The sequence below is a fragment of the Quercus lobata genome, chromosome 9, assembly GCF_001633185.2.
Source record: "Quercus lobata isolate SW786 chromosome 9, ValleyOak3.0 Primary Assembly, whole genome shotgun sequence".
Classification (NCBI taxonomy): Eukaryota; Viridiplantae; Streptophyta; class Magnoliopsida; order Fagales; family Fagaceae; genus Quercus; species Quercus lobata.
Window position 1 is genome coordinate 21,255,129 of NC_044912.1, and position 22,084 is coordinate 21,277,212.

The window sequence follows — 22,084 nt, forward strand, 5'->3', positions numbered from 1 at the left end:
AACACGATTACATTTTTAATTCAACAAATATTAAAAAAAAAAATCCTCATGGCCTCAGTGCCTCACGGCTTCACAAGTCATTAAACAATTTAAACTAAAACTAAATCAAACCTAAATGCTTAAAGGAAATAAGAAACTCACTTACTCTCCCTAGCCATCGCCGTTCATCCCTGTTCAGTAACACTAACAACAATTACAACTGAATTCTACAAATTTTATGTATTTATGTGTTTTTTGATTGTTATTGTTATTGTCATCAATATATAAATTATTTTTTATTAAATTATATAATTTATACTTCTTGAAAAATACCCTGAAAAAAATTCTTGAAGTCACTAAAAAGAACTCAGTAGAGCTCCGCAACTTTTTTTTTTTCCTTCAAAAAAGGAAAAGAAAAATAAATGCGTCGAAAAATTGGACAAAATGAGCATTACAACACGTAGTGAAAAATTGGACAACACGTGCTGAAGAGTGAAGAGAGTAAAAGAAAACTTCTATTTCAAAATAATGACAAGTTGACAATGACAATACACTTTTGCAAACACACAAGTCACCCTTACTTAGACAGACACACATGACAACTCTATTTTTGCCTGTGCACTTTTCCTTCACTTGACCTTTTATATGGCACACCAACTCCTACAACAAACACACCAACTCACATAAATATCCTTGCACACACCTCACTTCTGGACACCTAGGTACTGACACTAGCTAGGACTTCTTTTCTTCTTTCAAACTTTGCTTCACACTACTCTCTAATTGAGCTCCAGCACTCACTACTTTTGCATGGTTGAAGTCGGTTAAGTAACTGACTTTGAACTTCTAGCATCATCTATTACTGACAGTAAAAAATGTCTTTCACCTTGCTTCTAGACAACTTAAAAAGAAAATTGTGGCTGAAATTTACTTAGGGAAGGAAGTCTCTAATAGAAAGATGAAAGATAAACCATAGAAAATTCTAGAGGAAGAGGGAGGGAATTTTTTCTTGAATGGAGAAGAAAGAAGTTTCTTTCTAGAGAGGGAGAGAGAAAATTGGGGGGCGCAGGGAAGAAATGGTTCAGGAAATGTTATCTTTCTTGGAGGGGGAGGTTTGGTGGGAGAAGTAGTGGGGGGACTTGGAATGCGATCCCCTAGTGTCTTGTGGGGTGTATACGGAGAGAAATAAATGCTTGTTGCTTTAACGGGCGGGAGTTAAGTGTGCTGAAGTTGAATTATTTATTGTTAAAGTCCGTATATGAGACTTTGTCTCCCATGTCCTCTCTCACTGGTCTTCTGAAGTATCTGGATTCTCTAGTTTTTTAGTATAGTTAAATTGGCTGAACCAAAATTCACGGTTTCACACCTAATTTTGTGTTGTCTTTTTGTTTTTTTTTTTGTTTTTTTTAATGCATAATTTTAAAATCAGTAATAATTTTTATCTAAGATTTGTTATGAAAATATTATAGGCATAAAAAATAAAATAATAAAATATCAAACTGAGACCTATCACAGCTGGAAATAAAAAATATTGCGAAAACGTTGTGACATTTTGTTGTGTTCTTAGGATTTTTTTTTTTTTTTTTTTTGTGACATTTTGTTGTGTTCCTAGGCTTCTTTTTTTGTTTAGTCAAATTTGATGAGCCAAAATTCATTGTTTTAGGTGTAATTTTCTTCAATTGGCTTTTTATTTGTTTTTTTTTTAATGCACGGTTAATAGTGGTTAGTCCAATTTAAAACCAATAACAATTTACTACCTACGATTTATTATGAAAATGTTGTGGATATAACATTACTCTAAAATAAAATAATAAAATATCAGACCAGAACCCATCATAGTTATTGTAAAAATATTGTGACATTTTGTTATGTTCCTAGACTTCTTTTTTGGTTTAGTCAATTTGTTGAACCAAAATTCATTGTTTTATGCATATTTCTTTTAGGTTGATTTTCTTAACACATTTTTAATTTTTTAAAAACACATTGTTTTACACACACACACACACAAATTGACGAAGTAGCACTTTCCTCCTTTATGTTTGGGGTAGTTTCATTCCCCCCTAAACTAAAGTTGAATAACTCCCTCCTTTTTATATATATATATATATATATATATATATTGTAAATGAGCATATACTTCTACTCCCTTAGTCAAACCCTAACAAAATTTTATAATTCCTAAAATATTTCATTATGCATTGTTTAAAATATTTCATTATGCAATGTCTAAAATACTCCTACTAAATTTTAATGTCCCAAAAAATTTCTTATTTTGAATATTATGTCATAGACTGGTAGTCATACTTGGAAAGTTAGAATGATGATATATGGTATTCTATTTGTTATCTAGAGAACATTAATTTATTAGGTTTAAATCTTTTAGACTTATAATTTTATCTAATAGAAACTTTGATGATAGATGTCTTTTGTTATTTTATTCTTTTTTTAATTTCTTTTGCCACTTAAAAGAGTGTTCATTAAAAATAAGAAAGCTATAGTTAAACTCATAAAATAAGATGATAAAGAATAAAGTATGAATAACAAAATCTTTATTGTAGATGGTTGCAAGTTTATAATTTGATGAAGATCTTCAAAAAAATTGTAGCATATATCATCATTCATTACGAAAATTTAAATATTGTGGAAAGATTATGACATTTATTACCATTCTTTGTAGCATTTTTTGGTGAGTAGATATTACATTTAGTAAATAGGTTCTAAGAAATTGTCATAGTAAATAGATATTCAAATAGTTATTTTAAAGTTAAGTACATGATTTCATACTTCTTCAACAAAAAAAAAAAAAAAAAAAAAAAATTATATTATTTTTCTCACGAAAGGGCAGCACGTGCCTTGCACGTGCAACCCACACTAGTCTATATATAAAAAGCACCAATGCCCAAATAGTGCTTCCTTGGTTTGTTCAAGTGGCATTGTAGTTACAGTATTTTTTATTTTATTTTATTTTTTTTTAATTTTTATTCGGTCGTCTATTTGTACTTTTTTTCTTTAAATATTTATATGAACTAGCATATATATATTGTTATACTGACACAACAAATTTTACAATATTTTCACAATTATTGAGGTGTCAATTTCTTATAAGTCGAAATAAAATAATAAAATATGAGACTGTGACCAACCACAAATAAAAATAAATGTTTTGTGAAAATGTTGTAACACTTATTATTACCACAATATTTTCACAATTTTTGAGCTATCAATTTCTTATAGATCAAATAAAAAAAATGCTAAGTCCACAACTTTTTCACATTAATTTCACAACAAATCATAGGTAAGCTACTATTGATGGATAAAAAAGTGATATCAGTCATGGGTCTATTTTAAAATCAGTAACAACTTGCCAACTGGAATTTGTTATGAAAATATTATAGAAATAGCATTTTCATAAAATAAATAATAATATATTAGACTAAAACTTACAACGGCTAAAAATAAAGGTATTGTGAAAATGTTGTGACAATTTGTTGTGTTCTTAGTCTTCTTTTTTGGTTTAGTCAAATTTGGTGAGTAAAAATTCACTGTTTCATGCACAATTTTCATTTGTTGATTTTTTGTTTGTTGTTTTTTAAATGCATAGTTTAAAGTGGTTGTCCTAGTTAAAACCAATAACAATTTACCATCTACGATTTATTATGAAAATGTTGTGGATGTAGCATTACTCTAAAATAAAATTATAAAATATAATACCAGGGCCCACCATAGTTAAAATAAAGGTATTGAGAAAATTTCATGACATTTATTGTGTTTCTGACTTTTTTTCTTTAGCCAATTTGTTGAGCCAAAATTCATATAGTTTTACGGACAGTTTTCTTGGGCTGACCATTTTTTTTTTTAACACATTGTTTAAAGTAAAAAACACATAGTTTTACCAACAAAAAAGAATTATAGAAAAAGTATTTACCCCCTTTATGTTTGGGGTAGTTTCATCCCCTCAAATTTTAAAGTTGAATAATTTCCTCATTTATATTTTGTAGACAAGTATATAGTTCTTACTATTACTCTCTTAGTTAAACCCTAACAAAATCTTATGATTCCTAGAATATTTCATTGTGCAATAACTAAAATGCCTCATTAAATTTTAATGTCCCAAAAATTTTCTTCCTGTATTTTGAGTTTTATGTGTTAGTCATACTTAGAAAGTAAAAATGACGATGTATGGTATTTTATTTGTTACCTAGAGAACACTAATTTATTAGTGGTTTAAATCTTCTAGATTTATAATTCTATCTAATAAATACTTTAATGACATATGTCATTTGTTTTTTTGTTCTTTTTTTTTTATTTGTTTTCTTTCTTAAAAAGGTGTTTATTAAAAATTAAGTAAGCTAAGTATCGTAGTTAGGCTCATAAAATAAAATGATAAAGAAGGAAGTATGAATAACAAAATATTCATTACAAACGGTTGTAGGTATTTAATTTGATGAAGAGTTTCAATTGTAGCATATGTCATCATTTATTGCAAAAATTTAAATATTGTGACAATGATTTATCAAAACGTAGTTGTTAATTGTTGAAAGATGATGACATTTGTTATTATTCTTAGTAGAATTTTTTTTTTTTTTTTTGTGAGTAGATATTGTCTTTAGTAAATAGGTTATAAGAAATGAAAAAATATTTTGTATCAAATGAGACCACGTCATCCATATCAAAATTCAACAAACAAGAGATATGTGTGCAAAAATAACTACCCACTAACAAATGTCTTTCAATTGTTAGTGGGTTAGTTATTTTTTGCTAACATGTCTCATATTTATTAGATTTTGATGCTGCTAACATGGTATCATTTGTTACCAAATACCTTCTCCCAAGAAATTACCATACTAAATAGATAGTTATATGTTAAATGACTATCCTAAATTTAAATACATGGTTTGATACTATTTCAAAAAAAAATTCCATCTTAAATTTTCTTACTTAAGGGCAGCATGTGCAACCCTTACTAGTTTATTAAATGTGCAAAATTTTATCTTGGTGTGCAGTAGTCTATTAAATGGATTAAATCACATATCAGTTATCACTTATGGTTGTTGCCGAGTTTAAACATCATTAAATCATGGAGAATTACTGTTTAGAAAGGGAACCAAGCAATTTATTAGTGTCTTTTACTGCAATTGAACTTCATCTGATTTGGAAAGTATTATTAATCTAGTGAACTTTACCATTTCAAGTTAGTTAATTGAAGTATACCGACTGGTTTAGGAAGTGAATTTCCATGTTGCCAAGTTTTGATGTGACATGCATTGGTTTAATAATAGGGAAATAGCCTCCTCCACCTCCAACTGATTGACATTATCACATGGTAGGGAACACCCACTTACCTTGCAAGTGCAGTATTTTAAGATCAGAACTGACTTGAAATTACTTGGTAGCCTAGTTGCATGTCACTCAAAAAGCTAGGAAAGTTATTATTTAACTGCTTGTTTATTCCAATACATAGAAAGGCTGACACAAGACAAAGTTTGTGTATTATCTCATATATGTTAGGAACAAAGGGGTTTTTAAGTATGGCTGGAATTCGTAATTTCTTCGTTGAATTTAAGCTTTTTCAATTGTTGGTTGAGGAAGGAGGAAATTTTTTCTCCTTACGTATTTTTGAACGAGGCAAACACTTCATGAAGTCAGTATTCATGGGCAAGAATGCAGCATTATGGTTGATGAAGAATATAAAACACACGGTGGTCGGAATCAATCCCAAACAGTTTTTTACGCTTAAGGAAGGAGACACTGCGTACACTTTACAGCGAGGATCAAATTCCTTTGGTTAGTTCCTTTTAGTGTCTGAACTCAAAGTTGGCGGGCATAGAAGATCTGTCATAATTCCTGGAGGCAAAGCAAAGATGGTTGGAAGGTCTTTGGGTTTGAATTGAGGAGGATGTTGGAACCTGACCAATATGCTTTAGGTGGTTTAGGCTAGGCCAAATTTGTGTCCCTTCCATAGAGGAGAATGTTGGGGCCTCATCCCTCTCGGTCTTTTGTTGAGATTTTGAAGGGTCAAGTGTAGCCAAGGGATGTGACTCAGTCACAACATATTACAACCAAGGATAAGGATAAAAATATGATTCAGGGGGAGTCTGTGGAGAGGCAGAATCAGTCAAGGGGGTTGTTAGCAATGAATCCAAGATTTACAGGTGCTAAGGTGGGGGATTTTTCAGTGGGCAAACCTGATACGATGGTGGTGGGAGGAGGGGATAGGAGGAAGTAGTGCATTAATGTGGAGATAGATTTAGGTGAGCAAAATTCGGTAGAAAATAGGAAACGTATCCCATCAAGTTTCAGTTTGAATTCAAAAGCAAATGAAAATGGGAAGAGGAGTGATTTAAGGAGATCATGCTGGATAGGGAGTGGTCTAAGATTGATGTGAAAGGAAGGAGACGGGTTTCCTAGGATAGAAATAAAGGGGGAGTAAAGAATTTTAAATGAGCAACACGGGCTTGTAAGGAACTTGGCAAGGGTAAGTTGGGTTTAGGCTCTAACAAGTTGGCAGCCCAACTGCCAATTAGTAAGTCTAGTTTAGGCCCAAATGCCATAAGCCCAAAAACTTTTGAGCCTGGGGAATATTCCAATAATTTTGTAGGGCCTATTTTCTTAATCGTTATTCACAAGAAGGTTGGAGAGAGCCCATTGGTGATTCCGACGAGCTCTAAGATGCCGATACAGGTGGTTGAAGGTCCTGTAAGGACACAGAAGGAATGGGTTTGGTTGAGAATGGTGGAAAGAGTTTCTCGGTGCCTCCGATGAGTCCTGTTTTGTCGATACAGGTGGAGCGACGTATTGAGATTCTTCAAAAGGACTGTGACAAGGCCGCAAAGGAGGGAGAGTGCACTTTGGTTTATCAGTTGCATGTAGTTTCGTCGGTAGGGGCAACACAGGCTGATGTAGATGGAGTTTTGTTTACTCATTAGTGTTGTGCTTCACCGGTAGGAGTGTCGAGGAGCACAGAGTCTCCTTCGACGATGGTTTTTAGGTTTAGCTCTGACCGGAACAGTATTTTGGGCTCCAATATGTGGTCGGGTGGGTTGATTTCTGAAGGTAAGAGGACGGTAACTCTTGAATTAGTGCCGTGATTGGTTGGACCTCCTTTTCCCAATATTTTCTGGAGTTTTTGCGAGCTGGGTCACTGGGTTTTGGAGTATTGGATCAGGAGGTTAATTCCTCTTATTGTAAGGAACTCTTAAGCCTTTCTAGAGAGGTCATGCTTGTGGAGGATGCAGCTAATATTTCTATAGGTTTTGGTGAAACAGAATTGTCAGATTGTTTACCTTTACAAATCATTGCTCCAAGTGCGTCGACAAATTTGGCAAAGTTGGAGGAGGTCACTAAGGTATTGAGTATTGAGACTAAGTTAGATATTTCTGGGTGGGTGAAACATAGAATTCTTGGTTTCAGTAAATTGGTTGGGTTGTCAATGACTCGACATGAGAAGTTGTGCATTGCTCTTTTACAGAGGCTAGAAACTGTGATGGAGGCAGCCAATGTGTTACACAGGAAAGCAACAGGTAGCAAAAAAGTGGCTAAGTCCAAAATTAAGGGACGTAGAGAGCTGCAAAACTTGATCTCTTCGGTGAATTATGACAGGAGATAGAGGGTGGTCTTGTGCTGGTGTCAGTAGTTGGGGATATTTTTGTGTTTATGAAGATAAAAATGATTTCGTGGAATGTTAGAGGTTTAAATGATCCTCAGAAACGACTTGTGGTGAAGAATTTGTTGCAGAAGTGGAAGTGTGATGTTGTTTGTCTACAAGAGACGAAAATTGCTAGCATGAATAGATAGCTGGTTTGTAGTTTGTGGAGTTGTCCATATGTGGATTAGGCTGTTTTGGAGGCTGATCGGACTGCTGGTGGTATTTTGCTTATGTGGGATAAAAGGGTTTTGGATAAGGTGGAGGTTATGGTTGGTACTTTCTCAGTTTCAGTAAAGTGGCAAGGGGTGGGGGACGGTTTTATATAGGCATGCTCAGATGTTTATGGCCCTAATGAGAATAACGAGAGGGGTCACATGTGGGATGAGTTGATGGGTATTCAGCAGTATTGGAGGATACCGTGGTGCTGCTTTGGGGACTTTAATATTGTTTACTTTCCTAGTGAGCGTAGGGGTGAGACATGTTTGACCCTAGCTATGGAAAAATTTTCTGAATTTGTTGAGGATCTTAACTTGGTTGATTTGCCTTTGTAAGGAGGTAGCTATACATGGTCAAGTGGTACTTAGCAACTAGCGATGTCTAGGATTGATAGAGCTTTGGTCACTCCAGATTGGGAGGACCATTTGTTATTCAAAGGATTTTACCCCGTTCTATCTTAGATCACAATCCAATTCTCTTGGAGGCATGGGGAATGGCAAGGGGGAAAAGTCCATTTAGATTTGAAAATATGTGGTTGAAGACGGAGGGATTTGTGGATTGAGTTCAATCCTGGTGGAATCGGCATTCCTTTGTAAGTACACCTATTTTCGTGCTTGCAAAAAAATTAAAGACTCTGAAAGAGGACATTGTGCAATGGAATTACTAAGAGTTTGGTAATGTAGAGGGTCAAAAGAAGCAATTACTGGAGAAGTTGATAACATTAGACGCTAAGGAAGGGGATTTTGGTCCCACTGATGGGGAGAAATGTCATAGGGCAGATTTGAGGTCCTAGGTGGAGCATCTTCTTTCCTTGGAAGAAATTTCCTTGAGACAAAAATTTAGGATGTTATGTATCAAGGAAGGGGATAATAACACCAAGTTTTTCCACAAAATGGCTAACTCCCATAGAAGGTTTAATCATCTAAGGACCTTAGAGGTGGATGGGGTGGTTTTTGAGGAGGAATTCGAGGTAACTAATCAAGTAGTATAATTTCATAAAAATTTGTACAAGGAGACTGAGGGGTGGAGGCCTTTTGTGGAGGATTTGGAATTTGATCGTATTGGGGATATGGAGAGGGTTTAGCTTGAAAGGAAGTTTGAAAGAGAGGAGATACTTCAAGTTGTAAGTGACTTGGAAGGGGACAAAGCTCCAGATTTGGATGGGTTTACTGCGTTTTATCATCATTGTTGGAGAGTAGTGGAGAAAGACGTCCTAGCGGTCTTTGAAGAGTTTTTTCAACATTGTAAGTTTGAAAAATCCCTTAATGCTACCTTCATTGCATTAATTCCTAAAAAGAATGATGCCTCTAATATTAGAGATTTCCACCCTATTAGCTTGGTGGGGAGTGTGTATAAAATCTTGGCTAAGGTCTTGGCAAATCGTTTAAGAGTTATTTTAGATCAGTTGATCTCTGAGACTCAGAATAGCTTTGTGGGTGGGAGACAAATCCTTGACTCGGCTCTTATTGCGAATGAGTGTGTGGATAGCCGAGGGAAGAGTAGGGTTCCTGGAGTCATTTGTAAACTTGATATTGAGAAAGCCTACGATCATGTGAATTGGGAGGCTTTATTGTATTTGTTGAATAGAATGGGCTTTGGAGTGAAGTGGTGTAAGTGGATCCGTACTTGTATATCCACAATTTAGTTCTTTGTTTTGATTAATGGGTCTTCAGCTAATTTCTTTGGTAGTTCAAGGGGTTTAAGACAAGGGAATCCGCTATCTCCTATGCTGTTTTTGATCATGATGGAGGTGTTTAGTAGGATGTTGAGAAGAGTGGTGGGAGCTGGTTTGATCCGTGGTTTTAAAGTTGAGAGTAGGAGGGGTGGTGGGGAATGAGTTTCACATCTATTGTTTGCAGACGATACTATCCTATTTTGTGATGCAGATGTGGAGCAAATTCTTCATATTCAGTTGTTGTTACTTAGTTTTCAGGCGGTAACAGGTTTGATGGTCAATGTGCACAAGAGTGAAATGGTTCCAATAGGGGAGGTTGTTGATGTGCATGTCTGGGCTGAAATTTTAGGCTGCAGAGTTGGAACTTTGCCTATGTCTTATCTTGGCATGCCATTGGGGGCTTCACATAATTCCCCTTCAATTTGGAATCCAATTTTGGAAAAAATTGAGTGGAAATTAGCTGGGTGGAAGAAGTTGTATTTGTCTAAGGGGGGTCGATTGATGTTACTCAAGAGTACGCTATCTAGTCTTCCTATTTATTTTCTATCGTTATTCACCATTCCTACTCATGTAGCTAATAAAATTGAAAAGTTGCAAAGGGACTTTCTATGGGGTGATAACAAGACTCATTTGGTAGGATGGGATAAAGTTTGTGCACCTATAGCCAATGGTGGCTTGGGGATAAGGAAACTTACTACTTTCAATAAGGCCTTATTGGGAAAATGGTTGTGGCGGTTTGGGAAGGAAGAAGATCAGTTATGGAGGAGGGTGGTAACTTCAAAACATGGGGAAGAATGGGGGGGATGGACCTCAAAGCTGGGTAGGGGAGTTTATGGGTGTGGTTTGTGGGGAGGTATTCATATGGGATGGGAGGATTTCTGCAAAAATTGTCAGTTTGTTGTTGGGTTGGGGAATAGAGTGAGGTTTTGGCAGGATGGGTGGTATAGGGATCAACCTTTTCAATTGGCTTTCCCAAGGTTGTATGGTATTGCCATTGATAAGGGGGTATCTGTAGAAGCTTCTTTGTCAAGGCAGGGGGCGGAGGAGAGAAGAATTTGGGATATTCGTTTTATTAAAGAATTTTATGATTAGGAGATGGATGAAGGGTTGCATTTTCTTCGTTTATTGGGATCTAATACTCCTCCAATGAATGTTGGAGACCGGATGAGATGGAAGTTGAAGTCTAATGGGGAATTTAACATTCGGTCATATTATAACAAATTAAGGGATTCTCCCTTAATTTTCTTTCCTTGGAAAGCTAAATGGAGAGCAAAGGCCCCTAGGCGAGTTTCTTTTTTTGTTTGGTGTGTAGCTTGGAATAAGATCCTAACGGGTGATAACTTGAGATTAAGGAGATTGGATTTTGTGGACTGGTGCATTATGTGCCGTCAGTGTGGAGAGACGGTAGACCACTTACTTCTTCATTGTGAGATGGCTTATCGGTTATGGAGATTTGTCTTTATAACTTTTGGCTTGTCTTGGGTTATACCTAGATCGATACCAGATTTTCTTTTTGGCTGGTGGAATTGGTTAGGGAAGCATTCGTCTCAGATTTGGAACTTAGTTCCATTGTGCATCCTATGGTATATTTGGAAAGAGCGGAATTAGCGGACTTTTGAGGGCTTGGATAGTTTCGGTGATCAGATGCTTACTTCTTTTAGTGGGACTCTTTTTGATTGGTCTCGGGCATGGGGACTCACGACTAGTGACTCTCTCCCTTCTTTTCTTTGCCCCCTTTCTCTTTTGTAATTATTATGTTGTTTGGTTTTCTTTTATGTTTTTTCTCTGTTTTTTTCTTCTTGTTTTTTCTAGGTTTGCTCTATGTTCTTCATGCATAGAGTAGCCTTTCATATATATAACATTCTTACTTATAAAAAAAAAAAAATGTTGGGAACAAAGGAAGTACTCATGCTTGTTTCACGCTCAACAACTAACAAAAAAATTCTCTATAGATTTCAAAAAAATATACTTCCATATGTGCAAAACAGAAAATCTGTCTTACCCAATTAGTAGATTTTTAACTTAAACGTATTACCCACTTCCCTTATACCAAACAAGAAGGTCTGCAAAAGCAACTTCTTAGGTTTATGAAGGGAAAGTATCAAACTAGCAAAATTTATTAAGTCTAAATTTTAGGGTCTTTACTAGCTAGATCCATAAACAAAGCAAATTTGCTCAAACATAAGGCAGATCTTCAGTTTTGTCAAAGAAGTACACTATTATTCTACTCATATATTCCAAGATTACACTAGATTAAACAAAACAATCATAGGCTGGATTTTAGGGTTTCCAATTGTATGAACATTTCTAGGGTTTCTAGCTTATTTATGGCAACAAAAGTGCATGTTTCAGAGTATGGTGCAGCAATTCAAAATTGACAAAGGTCGTCTTCACCGATTACACATCTGTCACGCCAAGTCCTATATCTTCCATCATGAATACTGAATATAGCCGAAGGCCGCTGACTGAAGGTCATCAGTTTCTTGGAGAGACCATTGCTTGTCGTATATATTCATGTCTAGAGAAGACATGGAATGAGAAGCCTCTTCATAGCTGCAGCCATATGAAGCATCGATTTCTTCAGGGATGTTTGAATTTCCATAGTTCCCCATAGAGTTTGACATGGACATGTTCTCTTGGTATGGCATTGTTGAGGCATTATTGTTGATGTTTGGGTTGAATTGTTGCATCATGTTTGAAATTTCTGACTGAAACCAACTTTGAACATCTTGTGGATGAGAAGGGTTTCCATAGTACTTTTCATTAGGGTTTGCACAAGCAGAGCCATTGAGAAAGCTTTGAGCTGCTTGTAATTCTTTAAGAGATGCTAGTTGAGCTTGTAGATTGACAACCTTCAGAGAACAAAGCAAAATACCATGGATTGAGTCAGGACCAAGAAAAAAACAAATTAATTAGGGTTTGAATCATCAAATGAGAGAGAAAGGAAAAAAGGGTACTAAATAAACCTGCTGTTGGAGAGCAAAAACATGTGAAACACAGCCATAAATAGGATCTTGAAGCCTAGCTTGAGCTTCATATGAGATTGTGACTGCGGCTTCACTACGACCACTCACTGGGAGGTGAGCAAGAAGCTTTGATACATTGCTTGCACCAAAAACCTTGTGAATGCCAGCAAAATGGGTGTCTCCCTGTTCATGACAGAAATAAGGAGCAAAAACACAACCCCTTACACATTTCCTTCTCAAGAACTTGCAAGCCCCACAAGGAGAACCAGGACCTGTCATCTTAATTATCTTTTGGGGTTTTTGGGGTTTTGATATTGCTTGTTGGGTTTCTTAGCTTTGTGCAAGGCATTATCACCATGTTTATAAATATCAGAGGAAGAGGGGGGTGGATTATATTATAATGAATAATTAATTACATTAAGTTCCCTTAATGGCCTACAGTTTTCATTATTGTTTAATGTAAAACTGGATGTCACCCGGGTGACATCGTATGGAGGGGGGCCCCTCCATACCAAATTCTTATCCTTTTATTTAAGATTCAATTCATCATCCTTATATAGGACAAAATAGCTTTCTTTTCTAGTTTTCTTGATGATTGGATATATATAACTACAACTACATTTACAGATTGGTATGGGGCCCCCTCCATGCCAAATTTGGGTTAAAAAGATGTTTGTTACATTTAAATATTGTTACACAATTAAAACAATCACCACCATAAATTGAACTCTGTGTAAACTTCTTTATTAGTTTGTGTGTTGAAGATTAATACCCACTATTAGATGCATCTCCTGGAAGCAATCTCTCCAGTGGAAAAAGATTATTCATATTACTTCTTTGAACTTGTGTTGTATGCTTAGCCTGCAAATTTGAGACATACATCATGCTTTTTAGCTTGAAAGACATACATCATGTTAGATGGAAATGGGTAGGACTCATAAATTGAGAACTGATATAACCGAATTATTTGCCATGGGACGTCTTAAGTCCAACCTATATTACCTGACTCCATTTACTCGTCTAAAACACTTCACATGAATCACATTACAATTGAATTTATGTACCATTAATTGTAATATCATTTAGGTTTTTGATTGTCATACTTGTTATAGTTTTGAGACTTTTATTTTGAATGGAATATAGGTTTTTTTTTTTTTGGTGGCGATACACTATTTATGAAAACCTTGGGAGATTTTCCAACTCCTTAGTGAACAATGGTGTTAACACTTGGATTTTTTTTCCCCAATAGGAGGTAAAAACTTGGCATTGAACCTTAATTATGTGCTTAAATCTACTTAAATTGGTAACAACAAATGGCAGGCTCTTATGGAGGATGGGTGTTTAATTAGAATATAATCCAGGATGATCAAAGATGAGAATTATCTTGGGAAGGATATTAGATTTCATTTGTACTTATGATGGATATGAAATATCCAAATTTAGATATTTTTAGTCTTCCATCACATTTGTCAAAACCAGAAACTTCGCAGGGCATTTGAAAATCTTATGGTTAAAATATTAACTTCAAAAAAATACATTTTTTTAATATGGTAAAAATAATAATTTCTTTAAAAAATTGAAAGAATAGTGTCAAATACCAGAAAATCTAAATATTTTAACTTCATAAGTAATAGGCTAAGAATGTATTGACCCCTTGGGTAAATTAACCAATTAATTAGCTAAGTAAATTAATTAAGTCAATTTAACATGCAATACACGTGGTAATATAAACAAATCACTACATAACTAAATGCAGCAGAAATTAAATTTGACACCGGTGATTTGTTTACGAATGGGGAAAACCACCGAGGCAAAACCCCACCGGGTGAATTTAAGGTCACCACTCCCGAGAATCCACTATTATCAAAACAAACAATTACAAGTAAAGGAATTCTAGTACCTTATACCAACCTACAATTAAACCCTTACCCCAATACCCAATTGGACTTGCAATGTAGTGACAATTTCTCCTTTTAATGCACAACTCCCAGTACGTGACTAACCAATTGATGTGCGGATCCTAGTACGCGACTTACTCTTTTGCACGAATCCTAGTACGTGATTAACACACCAACTTGAGAAGGATGTTGGCTGCAAAGTTTTTCAGTTCATCTACACGATGAAGATCAAGAAACTCCTTAGTTACAAGACCCTACGGCGTACAAACGCAGCAGCTTCTTCAAGAGAAAGATGAATTAAGGCAAATTGTCTCGGTCACAATTTGAATGAATAATCACTTTGCATCAAGTTGCATCACCTTTGACGGCCCTTAAAATAATCTTTATATATGTCTAGGGTTATGAGAAAAGAAACCCTACACAAATAACTTAGATATGCATGAAAAACAGATCTGAAAATCTGAATTTCGTAAACCTCGATAGATAGGTTATCTGTCAAGCTGCTATCAAGCATCGGGCTAAAAGTCCTTTTTTAAACCTCGATAGATACAATCTATCTAGCTATCTGTCAAGCTTTAAAATACATCACTTCTTCATTTGATTTTTGAACAGATTTGCATGACTTTAACTCTTGACTTGAACAATATGTTGCTTGAAGACTTAAACCATCTTAGATTTACCCAAATACAAGTAAATTGCGTTTTGTCAAAGGATTAACCAATTCTAAACGACATATGTTCATAACAAGTTCCATATATGTCCTAACAATCTCCCATTTTGGCAATCCATGACAAAACCACAACAAAAAAATGAAGTATGATAGAAGTCATAAATCACTAAACTCATAATCACTTGTTGAATACAATAAAATCTAATCCTAACACAAACTCTTGAAAAAATTTGCAAGAAAAGAGTTCATGGCTTGATAGATTTTGACAACCTGTATTTCTGAAATACTTTAAATAAAACTCATCAAGACATCTTAGTGTGAAATAAATATAAAAGATTGCATACATAAGAAACATGTGTATAAATATATAAAAGAGACAACACATGAAGAGATAGGTGAAAGTGATAACAACATCATCATATATATATATATATATATCAATGATAAGTACGAAGTTTGTTATCACTAATGTATCTAAAGAGAAAAGAAAAGAAATTATACATAAAACCTCACTACATCCCTAAAAAAAGTAAACACTCCCCCTAATAAAAAGGTCTTATGCTAACTCTCCCCCTAAGTACATGACTACTTTCATACCCAAAACTACTCTCCCTTTTTGTCACGAATGACAAAAGCAAGTCATTGAGAAGCAATCATCTCCTCATTACCAAAAGAGCTAGCATCCTCATCCTCATCATCATCATCATCACCGGAGCCATAATCATCGTCATCATCCTCTGAAGCCTGTGGAGATGGAGAGGGAGAAGCAACGAAGCCACCAAGGCGAGCCTAAGGATGTGCAATACGACCCACACAAGTGTTCACCTAATACAACTCAGTAGTGAGAGTACCTAGGTGAGCATCCACGCGCTCAAGCTGCGCCATGATGGCCTCAAGCATCACACCACCTGCGGAAGAAGAAGGAGCGGAGATGGATAGAGGAGTCACCGTCTCGGTCCGTGGCCGTTTCAGTCGAAGCTGGGCCTTGCCCCATCGAATAGTACTGGCGTCAATGGCAAGCATGATGGGGAAATGATCAAACTCGAGATTGGAGACAAAGGAGTGGCGAATGATCCTCATGATAGCGAAAGGAAAAATAAGCTTATCATGGGTCGACATATCCTTATAGACATCTATAAGGAAGAGAATGAAATGAGAGGAAAAGTTTATAGTAAGGTCCTCAATGAGGGACAACAAAAAGCGAGCACGAGGCTCAATAATAGAATTATAGTGAGACAAGGGATGGAGAACAAATGTCATCACCATATTCAGGAACCTCGGACCCTTTACAAAGCCTGAGCATGAAGTGTTTTGACACTCACCCTAAGAAGGTGTCTTACAAAAGAGAGACAGAAGTTCGTCTTTGGACACAGTCCTTAGATATGGACATCTGGGGTAATCAGGATGCGATTCCCTCGAAACTTGTAGCATTTAAGAGATAAGTTTCGAAGTAACTACTATACGTGTACCTCGTACAAAAGTAAAAAACTAAGGTATAAACGAATCAAAACCATGCATATTGGAGTAGAACTCCTGTATGATCATGGAGGGACAACTCACAGGCATCTCACATAGAGATTCCCAACCCTGCCTGTGAATGACAGTTGGTAGAGTAGTATTAAAGAAGTCTGATAAGATAACGTGGCATCCCGAATGAATGCCACGTTTGAAGAAGTTCTCTGAGAAGTCCTTACGGGCCCTCTCATCACGAAACCTGACATGAAGAAGAGTAGAATCAGAAGATGATGCCCTGGAACGAAGAGGGTTCCGGGACGGAATAAATTTGCACTTGGTTGCCATTGCACAACCTATCTGAGAGAGAGAGAGAGAGAGAGAGAGAGAGAGAGAAAAGCACCAATCAACAGATAGTACCAGAATATAAAAAAAAAAAAAAAAGTATGTATGCATAAACAATGCATGAGCATGTGACATGCAACAACAAAAAAACATAATGGGCTCAGCCCAATCCAATCCTACCAGCATATAAGGTTCAAACATATAAAACACACATCTAAATGCACAAAACATTGTGAAAATGCAAATGTAATGTAATGCATGAGCATATAACATCATTTAAGCAAAACCCAACCTAAAAATTTCGCAAAATACTCAAAGATTTTCAAAAACCCCAAAAAATTTTAAAAAACCCAAAACCTAGATCTAAATGCATGAAAGGCATAAAGAATGAGAGAAAGAAAGATCATACCAAAGAAGAAATGATCACTCTAGGCCGAAGATCAAATGGGTTTGAGGTTTAGAGAGAGAGAAAAGTGTTTGGGAGGTGAAAGGGCTGGTTTTTGTCGAGAGAGAACAAAGAAAAATGAGATTTGAAATCGCGTTGGATCTATTTATAGAAAACGCATCTCAATGGATCGAGATCTGTCGAGAATCTGTCAAGTACTAATTCTCGACAAATAAATCTGTCAAGGTGCTATTAAGAATCTGTCGATGGCAAAGAACCTCGATGGATTGAACAGCTATCGAGAAGCTATTGTCCAGACAGAAACTTTCTCGATGGATCGAGAATCTGTCAAGAAGCTATCGAGAAAAATTCTAAATAGCTCGATGGATCGAAGATGCGTTAAGATCTGTCGAGAAAAAGAAGTCCAAGGGTCTCGATGGATAGATATCTATTGAGAGCTGTCGAAAAGCTGTCGAACTTGATAAAAACAGGTTTTTCAAAGAAGAGAAAAACACACAAAAGAATGCAATCAAGCAAGCTACTCAACCAAAGATCCAAACAACATTTTAATCCTTCAAAAACATCTCTCAACAAGAAGAATGTAAAGCATTTAAGATCCAAACACATACACACACACACACAAAACAAGTCTAACCAATTTTATATTTCAAAAACAAGTCAAGACAGTTTAGTGAGCATACATTAACACATATATTCCTTGTGATGACCAAATCACATTGTACCAGCACATGTACCAAAAGTAGTAAAGAATTTTGCATGTTGTGTGTGAAAACATCGCAAGATTACATTAGTGTCTCACATTATGACGATTTGAGATATGAGAAAATTAATTTAACTCACACATAATCATAATTGCTTGATGGGGACTATCACCTTCGAGGTACATCCTATAACTTCCACATCTCCTAGAAACACGCTTGCAACCATATTTAAAAGCATTTTGATTCTTTTTGCTTTTGAATTTTCTTTGCATATTTTTCTTTTAAGCATATCATGCATGAGCATATAAGAAAGAGAAGAAATACCCAATTATGTTAGGTCAACAACATCACAATTTTGCTATGCTGAAGCATACAGATGTTATACATGATTGGCGGGCTTTAGTGGAGAGATGGTTATTTATGCCTTTCTCTTAGGATTTTTTAGTCATTCCCATCAAAAAGAGCGATCTGAATGTTAAATACAAGAGATTATTTAATTGTACTCATCATAAACATGAGCCACAAAGCTCACTTGCTTAGTTGTGTATTGAGATGCTCATTTAAGGTACAAAGGATACAAAGTTTAGAAAACTTTGTTTCAATGGCAATCCAAGGTACATAAGTACCAATGTACACAGAACACACACTGTTTTTGTATTTTTTTTAATTTTTTTTTAAAATTTTTATGAAAAACAAAATAAGGCAAAAACTGAAAACAAACAAACAAAAACCGTGTCAAAACAAAGTATAGCATAAAACTAGAATGCCTCAAAAAAAGAAAGCAAAACACACAAGTAATGCATAAACAAAAAGAGAGGGAGAGAGAAAAAGTGACTAAATCACTTAGAGCCTTTTTCCTTCCACACTTTGGAAGAACCTTTTCGTTTGGCAAACCCTTGATCCAACGGTGAGGGGGAAGAATTGAAATCGTTCAAGTTCGAAAAGAACATGAGGGCCTTCAGAAGATCTCCAAGAGGAGCAAAGGAGAATGGAAACTGATTCTGATTTCCAGATGAGATCACACTGTTACTTTGTTGAGTGGCTAACCATTTGTAGTAATTAGGTCGAGTATGTCCTGTAGCTCCAAAGTGATGACAGAGATGCTGCTTCTTTTATTTAGACTTTTGGTTATTACCTTTCTTAGTCCTAGGGTTTTTAGTCTCTTTCTTTTCAAGCTTAGGGGATGCTCCTAAGATAGATTTACCCTTATCTATGTTTTCATTGGCTAAAACAGTTTTAACATCATTTTTCTTAGAAACAACATTATTAGCAGGTGGAACAAACACAATAGTACTAGAAGAAGCAATATTAGGAGAAGAGAAATCATACCCTAAACCGGTTATATTAGAAGCAGATTTCTGAAAGCTAAGCATCTTATCAACCTTTGCACTGGAAGTCCTCTCCAATCGAGCTCTAACCTGGAATAGCTCATCTTCAAGCTTTTTGGTCCTTTCAGCCAAGAACTTGTTCTCAAACCATAATGCTCCAATGGTCTGATTAGCTTCATCAACCTTTGTGGAGAGCTCTTCTCGATCAAGTTCCACATCACTCAGCTTCTTGGTGGCCAGCCTATACAATTTCTCATACTTCTTGAAGACCTTGTATAGTTTTGTATAGGCTGTATGGATGCCATCCTGTTCATCCATTTTCTCAAATTTAGACACCACCAAGTCCTCTTCTTCATCTACCTCTTATACAATCGCCTCAGTAGGATTCATTGTGGCAGTGAAAGCATTTAAGATTTCCTCATCATCATTATCTAAATCATCCTCAGGCTCGATGTCACTCAAGGTAGCAGCAAGGGCTTTGCTTTTCCTAATGGTCTTGAGATAAGTTGGACATTCTTGTTTCATGTGTCCAAAACCTTGACAATCGAAGCACTTTGGTTCAGAGGGAACAATGTACTGACTGCCATCCCTAGCATCCTTCTTCCTTTTATCTTGGCTCTTAAACTGTGAAGAACTGGATTTCTTTCAGTCTTTGTCAAATCCTTTCGCATTGGCATTCTTCATAAAATTTTTGAACTGCCTTGTGATATAGGATTTCATTTTAGAATCTTCATCATCAGAAGACTCATCGATGTCACTGCTTTTGGCCTTTAGTGCCATGCTCTTGCTCTTGCTCGATTTCCCAATCCTAGACAAACCTAATTCATAGGCTTGTAAATTGCCAACCAGCTTCGTCAAAGGAATTGGGTCAATGTCCTTTGATTCCTTAATGACGGTGATCTTGGCATGGAATCTTTATGGAAGAAATCTGAGTACCTTTCTAACAATCTCGAGTTCTGGAATGGTTTCCCCAAAATTAAAAGCAAAGTTCACTATGTCCTTTAGTTTGGCATAGAACTCATCAAATGATACATCCTCCTCCATCTTAATCTCTTCAAAGCTCGTGGTAAGCCTTTGAATTTTTGAATCCTTGACAACCTTAGTTCCTTCATAGGTTGTCTGGAGGATGGTCCATGCTTCCTTAGCAGTTTTAGTGAATGATATCTTCTTGAAGTCCTAATTTGTGACTGCACCGAATAAAGCATTCAATGCTCTGCTGTTGAAGTTTACCGCTTCGGTCTTAGTATCATCCCAATCAGCCAGCGCTTCCTTTGGCTTAGTTCAGCTTATCTCCACAGCTTGCCACACCTTCTCATCTAATGATTACAAGAAAGCTCTCATGCGTACTTTCTAGTGTGCATAGTTAGTGACATCAAATAAAGGAGGTATAATTAAATATTGTCCTCTATCCATGACAAACAGGGGTTAATGGATCACACAGCAATGATTAACCCTAATCAGAGTGTGCCTGCTCTAATACCACTTCATAGGCGAAGAATGTATTGACCCCTTGGGTAAATTAACTAATTAATTAGCCAAGTAAATTAATTAAGTCAATTTAACATGCAATACATGTGGTAGCACAAACAAATCACCAAATAACTAAATGCAGTGGAAGTAAATTTGACAAGGGTGATTTGTTTACGAATGGGGAAAACTATTGAGGTAAAACCCCACCAAGTGAATTTAAGGCCACCACTCTTGAGAATCTACTATTATCAAAACAAACGGTTACAAGTAAAGGAATCCTAGTACCTTATACCAACCTACAATTGAACCCTTACCCTAATACCCAATTGGACTTGCAATATAGTGACAATCTCTCCTTTCAATGCACGACTCCTAATACGTGACTAACCAATTGATGTGTGGATCCCAGTACATGGCTTACTCCTTTACACAAATCCTAGTACGTGACTAACACACCAACTTGAGAAGGATGTTAGCTACAAAGTTCTTCAGTTCATCCACACGATGAAGATCAAGAAGCTTCTTGGTTACAAAACCCTACGACATACAAACGCAGCAGCTTCTTCAAGAGAAAGATGAACTAGGGCAAACTGTCTCTGATCACAATTTGAGTGAATAATCACTTTGCATCAAGTTGCATCACCTTTGACGGCCCTTAAAATAATCCTTATATATGTCTAGGATTATGAGAAAAGAAACCCTACTAAGAATGGCAACAAGCCGAGTTTGGGTTGGGTTTTTTCATACTCGGACCTGGCCTGTGTGCCCAAACCCGCGACTTGAATGGATTTTTTTTTTTGCAAGGCCCAGACCCGCCCTTGCCGAGCCCTATTTAGCCTAACCAGATTTGGGCCCAAGCAGCGGCCCAAATCGTGGCCCAACCCAAAAAAAAAAAAAAAAAAAAAAAGAGAATTGATGCCCATTATGATTTTTTGCCTAGATTCAAGCCCATTCAAGCCATATAATGTGGCCCAACCCAAAAAAAAAAAAAAATACAGTACCAAAATAGTCCTCACACACACATACACACACACACACATACAAACTCAAATTCAAAGAAGAACAAAATCCAACCAAACACTCAACAAATTCAAGTATGTAACAAAAATGAACTACTCTCCAAACATGGTTGCTGCCCTGTCACAGTTGCAACAAAATCATCAAGAAACCAAACTACATTTGTGATTTTAGATAGTAAACCTTATTTGAGCTCATCCAAAAAAGAAAAAAAAACATTTTATGAAATACTTAAGAAAACTATGGGTTTTCGTTGGTTTTTGGATTTACAAAGGAATGTGATTATGAAATACTTAAGAAAAAAATAATTGAAGAG

At 35.9% G+C, this 22,084-nt stretch overlaps 1 protein-coding gene across 1 annotated transcript; it reads right to left on the reverse strand.

Moving 5' to 3' along the window:
* Window positions 1–11,797: 11,797 nt before the first annotated feature.
* LOC115960860 (LOB domain-containing protein 29-like) lies at window positions 11,798–12,760 on the reverse strand. The gene is made up of 2 exons (XM_031079860.1): window positions 12,482–12,760; window positions 11,798–12,367 (listed from the first exon to the last, which is right to left on the reverse strand). Exons 1-2 carry the CDS (start codon window positions 12,758–12,760, stop codon window positions 11,948–11,950), a joined length of 699 nt encoding a protein of 232 aa, XP_030935720.1. The 3' UTR covers window positions 11,798–11,947.
* Between the last annotated feature and the right edge of the window lie 9,324 nt (window positions 12,761–22,084).

What these genes read in the sequence shown, in the direction of transcription:
- LOC115960860 (XM_031079860.1), bottom strand. Translation starts at nt 12,760, where the DNA reads ATGACAGGTCCTGGTTCTCCTTGTGGGGCTTGCAAGTTCTTGAGAAGG. An exon ending in TTTTTGCTCTCCAACAGCAG is followed by an intron (nt 12,368 to 12,481) that starts GTTTATTTAGTA and finishes TGTTCTCTGAAG; the next exon opens with GTTGTCAATCTACAAGCTCA.